Source organism: Montipora capricornis, chromosome 2 (genome assembly GCF_036669925.1).
Source record: "Montipora capricornis isolate CH-2021 chromosome 2, ASM3666992v2, whole genome shotgun sequence".
NCBI lineage: Eukaryota > Metazoa > Cnidaria > Anthozoa > Scleractinia > Acroporidae > Montipora > Montipora capricornis.
Genome location: NC_090884.1, coordinates 28,050,714 through 28,060,713, shown reverse-complemented (window position 1 = coordinate 28,060,713; position 10,000 = coordinate 28,050,714). Strand labels below are relative to the sequence as shown.

General features: G+C 40.0%; 3 protein-coding genes across 3 annotated transcripts; 1 reads left to right on the top strand and 2 right to left on the bottom strand.

The window, feature by feature from the left end:
• The first annotated feature begins 1,900 nt into the window (after window positions 1-1,900).
• On the top strand, window positions 1,901-2,386 carry LOC138037038 (MAP7 domain-containing protein 2-like). Its single transcript, XM_068883049.1, has one exon. The coding sequence runs from the start codon at window positions 1,901-1,903 to the stop codon at window positions 2,384-2,386; it is 486 nt and encodes a 161-aa protein (XP_068739150.1).
• On the bottom strand, window positions 2,268-4,057 carry LOC138037899 (uncharacterized). Its single transcript, XM_068883752.1, has 2 exons — window positions 3,394-4,057; window positions 2,268-3,033 (listed from the first exon to the last, which is right to left on the bottom strand). Exons 1-2 carry the CDS (start codon window positions 4,055-4,057, stop codon window positions 2,621-2,623), a joined length of 1,077 nt encoding a protein of 358 aa, XP_068739853.1. The 3' UTR covers window positions 2,268-2,620.
• A 130-nt stretch (window positions 4,058-4,187) lies between these two features.
• Window positions 4,188-7,767, bottom strand: LOC138037037 (uncharacterized). The gene is made up of 2 exons (XM_068883047.1): window positions 7,704-7,767; window positions 4,188-6,148 (listed from the first exon to the last, which is right to left on the bottom strand). The coding sequence occupies exons 1-2, from the start codon at window positions 7,765-7,767 to the stop codon at window positions 4,188-4,190; spliced, it is 2,025 nt and encodes a 674-aa protein (XP_068739148.1).
• Window positions 7,768-10,000: the final 2,233 nt, after the last annotated feature.

The window sequence follows — 10,000 nt, the reverse complement described above, 5'->3', positions numbered from 1 at the left end:
AGTGGAATGAAACTTACATGGATAATAAATATGAGAGCCTTAACTACGAGAGAAATAAATATATTACAGTACTTATCCAGAAAACAAGCATCTCCGATATATCTATTCTCAAGCCGCGGAAACGGTGTAAGAGCAACCAGTAAATTACAAAGTCATGAATTTAATCAAAACATGGCAATCAGGAGGACAATATATCGAGACTTCAAAGGAAAAATTGCAGCGCTCGAAAACATTTGATTAGGCTCGCTGTGAGAGTTTGACTACTGATAAAAACTACACTCTTCTTACATCAGTCGATCTCTCACATGGCATGATAAATTGATGCTCAACATGATAAATTTTTCCATCCCGTTAATAGGCAAAGTATGTGGAGTCTACTTACTCGGAACTGGAATCCATCGTCTATCTATGAAATAACAAGCACTGTTAACAATAGAACATCCAAAAGCACAGCGAAAACGGCGAAAGAAATGAATAATTTCAGCTCAAAAAACAAAAACATACTCACGTTTTACGTAGGACGCGAAATGAAAAAAATGGCGTACTCACTAAATGTGAAACGCCGTCCCATTCACACACAGACATGCGCAGTGACATTATCAGGCGAAAACGAACTTCCGGTGGCGTCCTAGATAGATGACGTCCTCAAATCTTAAGGTCCCTATTAGGTACCTTAAGATTTGAGGACGTCATCTATCTAGGACGCCACCGGAAGTTCGTTTTCGCCTGATAATGTCACTGCGCATGTCTGTGTGTGAATGGGACGGCGTTTCACATTTAGTGAGTACGCCATTTTTTTCATTTCGCGTCCTACGTAAAACGTGAGTATGTTTTTGTTTTTTGAGCTCAAATTATTCATTTCTTTCGCCGTTTTCGCTGTGCTTTTGGATGTTCTATTGTTAACAGTGCTTGTTATTTCATAGATAGACGATGGATTCCAGTTCCGAGTAAGTAGACTCCACATACTTTGCCTATTAACGGGATGGAAAAATTTATCATGTTGAGCATCAATTTATCATGCCATGTGAGAGATCGACTGATGTAAGAAGAGTGTAGTTTTTATCAGTAGTCAAACTCTCACAGCGAGCCTAATCAAATGTTTTCGAGCGCTGCAATTTTTCCTTTGAAGTCTCGATATATTGTCCTCCTGATTGCCATGTTTTGATTAAATTCATGACTTTGTAATTTACTGGTTGCTCTTACACCGTTTCCGCGGCTTGAGAATAGATATATCGGAGATGCTTGTTTTCTGGATAAGTACTGTAATATATTTATTTCTCTCGTAGTTAAGGCTCTCATATTTATTATCCATGTAAGTTTCATTCCACTACAATGCAAAGAATACTCGCCGCTATTTATAAAGCCTCCATGACATTAATTTTTTCTCTCTATCAAAGACCAGTTAAGTTCAGGATTTTACATATATGTCTTTCTGTGGGACAATTTGAACAAAATGATACCTACTTTTGAAACTTGTTACAATTGAAATGGTGTTTGATTTGTCGTGAAGTGGTTGTTGAATTTTAATTTGCTTGGGTTATATTAGAGCATATCAAACATAAAAATCTCAGCAACTAATGCTGTTCAATTCAGTTGCATTAACTCTGAAGATATATAGCTTGAAATGTAGGCTATTGTAGTGATATTTGCTTTTCTTTTAATAGAGTGCCAGCTTTTCCAGGGGTCCAGATGTGGACCAAAGAGCATGCATGACATTCTGCTGTGCAGGGAAGTTCTCTCAGTGAATCCATTTTCTGCAAAAAGAAATTCGAATGAACGAGGAAAACTGTGGGAGGAAATTAGCACCAACCTGAATAGCACAAGTGGTGTGCGTTTTTTTGTAACAAAAAGATCAGTTCGGGATCACCTCAACATATTAATTAAGAGGTACAGGAAGAAGATGAATGCTGAAGAAAGGTCAACTGGAGTGTCACCTGAACCTACAGAATTGGACCAAGCACTGGCTGATATTATTGAAATGGAGGAAGTCGCTTCCACCTCCCAGGAGATTGATGAAGCAGTGATTAAAGAGAAAGAGGACACTGATAAACAGAAAGCTGAAAGTATAAGAAAAAAGGCCATGGAGAAGTTAGGAGAAACCCAGAAGAGAGCAGTCGAGGAAGGAGAACAGGAAAACCATATGAAGAAAAAGAGAAGGAGTGGCAATGAAACAATCTCATTTCTGCGTGAGAAAGCTGAAAGCGAGAAGGCATTGAGAGAAGAAGAGTTAGCAATACGAGGAAAGCAGCAAGAATTGGAGGAGAAGAAGCTGGCTTCTTATCTTGATCAACAGAAATCTATGATGGAGCTAATGCACCACCAGCAGCAGCAACAATCTCAGATCCTCATGGCTGTTGTTGACAAACTTATGAACCAAAAAAGTTAGATCCCTGCACTCAGGAGTATTTTCCATTGTTTACCACATTATACCATAATCTTATTTGTTACAGCTTTTTTTACGTATTAATTCATTGTATTGTTAAGAAAAACTCCATTTAATGGAGGTTTATCAAACTTGAACAACCATTTCGTTCTTTATTCAATCTTGTTGTGCCATAAGTTTACATACTGAAGTTGTGTTGATTAAATAAAGTTTTGTCATATTACATCAATAATTAAATCAAGCAAAGTATTCTTGCAACATGGGTGGGTCCAAATCAAAATACTGGGAAGTGGTATTACCATAAAGGCATGTAAGGGCATTCCTTAAAAGGGCACAAACAATGTACATTTTACCTATTTGGCTGAGCCCTATTTTTAAGTTTTTCTTAAAATCGAGAAAGCAAAAATAATTAATTATGTCCCCAAACAGCCATTCCACTGAGCTTCTCACTGGGCTCATGGAACTGTTAAACTGCTGCATTGGGGGAGTCAGGATGCCATTCCGAAATGGAGCTTGGAGGTGTACGCGAAGAGGATAGGCTGGGTCCCCATATATACACAAAGGCTGCCCAGTTGGGGAGAAAGCAAATCTTTGGAGATCATGGTACAGTCCTGAGTCTCGTAGCATTCCCGCATCATGCTTTCTGCCCTCTGGAAATAGTAAAGGTTTGTAGAATTAGGGGGGTGAAAATTATTAATAATTGTTGATAAAAGCTGCCATTCTATTTATCTTTACTGTTGTACTGTTTGGCTACAAAAGATGACCCTATGTTATAGGGTTCCTGCCTGTTTCATTGTGGTCCTCACATGTTTGCTATTTTACTGTTCACTGATTGTATATGACAACATATGAGAAGTATGTACTAGAGGTACTTTGACCCAGGTCTCCAGTAGGTTTTCTTGTGTTCAAATTCCTGCAGTGTTATAACAGTAGAGCCCACTGCTAAAGCTTCTGATTGTTTATAAATATAAATAAAATTGAACGATACAGCTATAATTAAACACACTTACCAACAGGACCGTAAAGATTGGCAATTAGTCCATTTGGAATGGCGATTGATTGAAATTTCAGGGCATGCACCCTCTTGTGCCCATTGTAAACAATTCTTTGATTGGTGTTTGGGCGACAAATTGGACGAACTGTACCGTCCACAAAGCCGAAACAATTGTCGAGGGCCGCACCTTTATTTGAAACAGCTTCAGCATATGTCTGTAATGCATGGGGATTTAAAATAGTGTGATTCCACTCTGATATCCGACGACCATGATGCTCAAATATAAAATCAATGACTGTATTACTTATCATGGAGATTTCAGGGACAGGTCTGCCGAAAGTGCTTATGAGGTCGCTGTAGCGGCAAGGGTATGCCAGCCTTTTTAGAACGATGCATAATCCTTCAGTACTGTCACAGATTGTTCCTTGTTTACACTTTATTTCGTCAGGCAAGCCAAGAACATCAACCAAGAGAGGAATGTCGTATTTTTCGAAACGTAAGTCTGTCTTACACTCGGCCTCACTTTTACCTTGCAACGTAAATCTTTCATAATTCCAAAAAGGATACTCTGGATTTTTCGATTTGTTAGCATCATACAACATGAGAAACTCATCCTCATTGATTATTTCCTCGCAAAAACTTACAAGAAGTTCGTCACGCGCTTTCCTGAAGGACGCCATTCTCGACCAAGGCGCTAGAAAAAGTTCCCGTCGTGTTTATCTTTTCTTAAGTCTAAAGTTCCCGCGCAAAGGACGGCGTTCTCGCCCCAGGCCTTTATATGCCGTGACGTCCTAGGAGAAGACGCCGTTCTCAAATCTTAAGGTCTCTATTTGAGACAGGGCGGTAGTTTGCTTTGTCTGTGTTAACTCCCCGTTTAAAGACAGGAGTAAGGCGCGCTTGCTTGCATTCAGACGGCAATGAACGATTCAGGATACAGAAGTTGATCAAATTAGTCACCTTTTCGGCAAGTACTGGGGATCCCAAACGCAAGATTCGTGGTGAAATGCCGTCTACCCCAACTGCCTTTCTCGGATTAAGGTGATCTAAAATGTTACAGATATATGAAGTACTGACTGGGGAGTAATTAAACTCGCTCGAGAAACGAACATTGCTTATTGCCCTTATACTCGGATGGTCAGTGTAGTCAGTGTCAGATCTATGCCCTAGCTGGATAATGTTGGCAAAGTAATCATTAAAGACTTCGGCCACACGTCCAGGGTCGCAAATAACGCCGCTGTCCTCAACGAGGATGACGCCTTGTATGTTTTTACCTGAACTAGTTGGCAAAAGGGGCTTCATTTTCCTCCAAAATTCGCCCGGATGTTTAGCACTCAAGGAGGTGTCACAGCAGAACCTTTTCACAGCATTGCGCTTTAGCGACGTAACTTTGTTACGTTGCCGCTTATAGTCATCCCAAGAAGTAGATGTAGGATTTCGCTTGTGGCGCTTGAATAATTTATTTCTGTGCGAAATTTCACGCAGCAGATCAGGTGATATCCATGGTAACTGGTCGCCTCGAATCCACTTTTTCTTTAGGGGCACGTGCTGGTCAAGAACATCTTTGAAAAGTGCTCGCCAATGAGCCCATACATCATCGGCATTGTCGAATGTGTAGGCCGAAGACCATGGGACCCTTTTTAAGTCAGCCAAAAAGTCAGGCAATTTAAAATTCTTCATACTGCTAAACTCGATCAAGCGCGGCTTTGGCCTTGAATTCTTATTTTTTCGCACTGTAAAGATTAAGTCGTGATCACTCAGTCCAAGGTGTAAAGAGCCACTTGTAGCATAACGTTCCGCATGACTAGTTAACAAGACATCGATGAGACTTTTAGATGTTTTAGTTACTCTTGTCGGATTATCGATTCGGTTTGAGAGACAGAATCGATTACAAAAGTCAACCAGCCTTGTATCAGGAAAACGGCTTTCGTCTCTATTCTCATACATGTCCATATTGAAGTCTCCAAGTAAAAGCAGTTCCCTTCTGGTGTTATACATATTTTCGGCAGCTGTTGATAGGGAAGCGAGAAAGTCAGATTCCTTGCACTTAGTTGCACTTCTGTAACAACCACACACTATAAAGTGACTGTTATTGGAGCCCTTGACATCCAAACAAATGGATTCAATATTGCTACTTTCAAGTTTTAAGCGTCGATATGCCGAGAGGTCATTCCTGATGTAGGCAAGCAGACCTCCAGCCCCCTTCTTACGATCTTTGCGAATGGTGCGAAATCCTGGGTGTGAAACCAAGTGCGAAGAGACAGTACTGTCAATCTTTGTTTCGGCTAGAAACAGAATATCAAACATATTTCTATTTAGCAACTCTTTGACCTCATCGATTTTGTTAACCACGCTGTTAATGTTTAAGTAACCGATCTTGATATTGAACTTATAGTAGCCACTTATGTTCGATTGGTACCAATCCAAAGAGTCGCTATCGTTGTCTTCGAGATCGTCATACTGGCTGCTTCTCCTACTTCTATTTAGCTCTGTATCCAAATCAAAAAAGGAATCAGATAGCGGCGGAAGTCCACATCGAGTGCAATTCCAAAGGTTAACATCTAACTTCAATTTCAATTTTCCTGCTTCACATTTGTAATGAAAAGATCCAGAACATAGATTGCATGTCAATTCCTTTTGGTTTAAGCGTATAGTTTTATTGCACGCTAAGCAACTCTTCTTGACTGCAATATTTTGCACTAACTTTTTTCTTCCAGTTTTTGCATCATTTGGACCGGGATTTGTTTCAACGTCACCAGCAAGAACGAGACGATCTGTGACAACCGAGTTGGAATAGTAAAGATGACTTCGTTTAGATCTTTTGATCTTCCCGTTGAGTTTTGCACTTCTTTTACACTAATTAATTGTAATTAATTGTGTCGCTGGTAGCAGGAATTCCTGGCTGATTTCCCTTTCAGTGTCAAACGAGGCCACAATATGAAGATTCCACAGTGCCTGATTCGAGCTTCCATAAAAGAATGAAGTGATAGCCGTCATGGAGCATTCCATGGAAATCTCATTACACAAACGGTGAAAAATGATAAATGAATACACCGACACAATACATTTTTTTCAAAAGTTTTATTATCCATGCTCTGGATAAGGATACATTCTTTCATTTACCAGACTAGTTTTTTTCACGCCCAAGTTCCTGAAAGCTCTGAATGATGTTGTTTTCTCTTGAGTCTCCGAATGGAAAGGATGCGATTACTTTGCTACTTGGAAGAAAAAAACAAACTGATTTTCAACGCAGTCAAATAAGTCAGCGTTCCTTTCCGTAACCATTGATTGGATGATTGGATTGGTTGACAGGCTTTAAATAGAAAATAAAAGCTAACTATGATCTCTACGGCTTGTTTTCAGTTAGTTCTGACGAGAAGCGTAATATACCTGAAGGGCTGCTTTTTCCAGTAGATATTTTTTGCGTAATTGCAATTGCCAGAAAAATTCAAAATTCAAGGTGTTCGATTAAGTCAATGTTTGTTAAACCCATACAGAATTTGCCATTTGGTTTCAATGTTGTACATAACATCAGAGTTATGTTAGAAACAAACCTCCCTTTGTGATACCAGACGGCGAAAGAAGCAATTGTTGTCGAAGACCATTACTTGTCGCTTTGCACTGGCTTGGACGATTCCAGATATTTATTTTTCACCACCTGTCTTGTTTATCCAATTAACTTTCCATGATTAAGCTCCATAAGGGTATATTTTGTTTAAAGATCCACTAAAGCGCCATTCGCGTTACAACGACTTTCGACGCCATTGCAGGTTAAGTTAAATATTCTACTTTGTCCAACAGATAAAATCTACGCATTTTTAGTACCCCCTCAAAATTAACAAACATACGAGCAGAACACTCCACACACCATGATACTAATTAGCAGGGGAGGGATAGGAAAGACTTTTCATAACACGGAAAAAAAAATAACAATTAAAAAAAACAGAGAAATGAAACGCAGATTCCGACTGGGTTTGGCAATCCAGTAATAATTTTAAGAACAAGTGGCATAATTTGGAAAAAACGAGCATAATTTGAGCATAACGTGGGCAAAAAATGGACACTGCTAGTAGCATAATATGCTACTTTTACTAGCACAATCTATAAAAGCCTATCCTGAAAGCATAGGAAGCTCAAGAAGCCATTGAGAATGATTCAACTGAGCCTCAGACTATATTTTATGCAAAATATGTGATTTCGGAAAAAAAGGGATAAATAGGGATTTTTAGAACAAATTTCGAGATCATTGTTAAAGTTAAAATTGGGATTTATATGGACATTTCCGTTTTTAGGCCACTTTCGGGATTTTCGTAACTAGGCCTTCTTTACCCCGTTGCTGGTCACTAATAGGGAGTTTAAGCAACAACGACCACGACGGCAACGAGAACGTCATCTCAAAATGTAAATTCGCGTTATTGTAATCACTTCGTGGCTATTTCAACCTTTTTAATATGACAAGGGTGTGGTAATTCTTCAATAATGACACTGGTCGGAACGGCGCTTAACGTAGAGGAGAAAAGGAAAATTTATCCTCAAGTGCTGACGTTCTTCATAAAACCTCAAATTTAACTATTTCAAGTTGTGGTTTTGCTGACGACGACAAAAAAAGGTGAAAAACACACGTGCAGAGCGTGCAAAGCTGTTGTTTTTGCCCACTAAATATGCAAATTTGTGACGTTCTCGTCGCCGTCGCTGTTGACGTTGCTTAAGCTCCCAAATATGATTTTCCCGCCAGAAAAACGCGGGATGCCAAATGCAACACTTCCACTTGATTTCCCGCCAAGGAAAATTGCCATAACACTCCCGTCCCCACGACAGTAGGGAGTTTTAGCAACGACAACGGCGACGGCAACGAGAACGTCACAAATTTGCATATTCAGTGGGCAAAAACAATGGCTTTGCACGCCCCGCACGTGCGTTTTTCATTTTTGTCCATTTCTTTGCCGTCGTCAGCAAAGCAACAACGTGAAATAACCAAGTTTGAGGTGTTACGGAGAACGTCAGCACTTGGAGATAAATTTTCATTTTTCTCCCCTAAATTTAGCGCCGCTCGTAACGGTTTCATTCCTGAAGGACCGCCACACCTTTGTCATATTAAAAAGCTTGGAATAGTCGCGAAGTGATCGCAATAACGTGAATTTGTTTTTACATGACGTTCTCGTTGCCGTTCCCGTCGTCGTTGCTAAAGCTCTCTACTGTGTACGGGCGCGCGTACGCTGACGTCATAATCAAAATTTCTCGCATGGATAGATCTCCCAAAAAATCTACCCATGGTGCTCCGCTGGCGCGCTTCGCGCGCTTGAGCTGCGCTAATATTTTATCGCAGTTTTCTTTTTATAGAGATGTTTTATCGGGAAGAAGGCAGGCTAACAATGCCCTCTTTACATGATACCGGGGAGCCGATACTTCCGTACCGGGCGCGATTTCACCCCGGTTCCCTCTTGTTTCTCTGTATTCGTCTACATGATACCACCAGAAAATGTCATATCGTCATTTTCGAGTTCGCCCGGTTGTAGCACCCAAGCAAGAATTTCATTCCGGTACGAAATCCCGCACCATTGTTCTGTGAACGAAGAAGGTTTTGGTATGAACTTGACTTCTGGGTGGACTGGGACGGGTAGTGCATGCGTGAATTTCGTCAATCAACGTTAAGTGTGCCTTCACGCAAACATATGAAATCACGGAGGCATACGAAATTGAAGTGGTCGGTACGGAACTCGAGTCGGGGCGACTTTTCTCAAGTAAACGGCCACTTTTGACACTGGAATTACGATAATCATATCACATCACCTGCCTCTTTTATTTTACGATAGTTTCTCGTTTAGTATTTACTAAAGAATTGACACAAATATTCCCTCTAGTGATGACCTGGCTCTTAATTATTTCCCGAGATCCACTTTATTAAACTTGATTGTTTGAACGGTTTGTCAAGGCTAGACCATATACGAGAAGAGTGCCTCTATGACCTTTGAACTAGATCCTAAGAAGTGGTCTTAGTCCACGAGTTCGTCAAGATGTGTCACCTACATATCGCTACTACTTCACCATAAAATCGTGCTGCCTGAAAGCATCTTTCTTACAACCCCTCTGTTGCAAATACTCTATTTTGTTACATTAACAAACAAAAAAGCCATCCGTTAAGTCTTTCATTACTTACATGCAATTTGCTACGGTTGAATTATGCAACAGGAATAATTACAGAAATGATTTTACACAGCTACATTACAAACAGATGCGCATCACGCAATCTCTTGTTTGTAACCATGGAAGCAAACAAAACCTCTCAGTTACATTTGAAATGGGCTGAATGAACAATCGCTGGAATGATTAAGCGTATGTTTTCTTCTGTTACCACCAGAGGAAAAGACAAGAATAAATTGAAATCTGCGAGTCTTGAGCGTCTGTAAGTAATTTCTTTTTATGCACAAAAAAAAGTTTCAAATATTTTTGTCGGCAATTGCAGATCGTGCACTCAGTGTCCTGACCGGTTTACGGTAACAAGGCTGGAGAAAACCTGACACCATTAATTCTTAACCATCTTGTTCACCTGTAGAAAATTTTTCATTTTACACAAGAAATAGAATAAGGTTGGTACAGAATTGTACAGAACCCTCTAGCATCGCCAC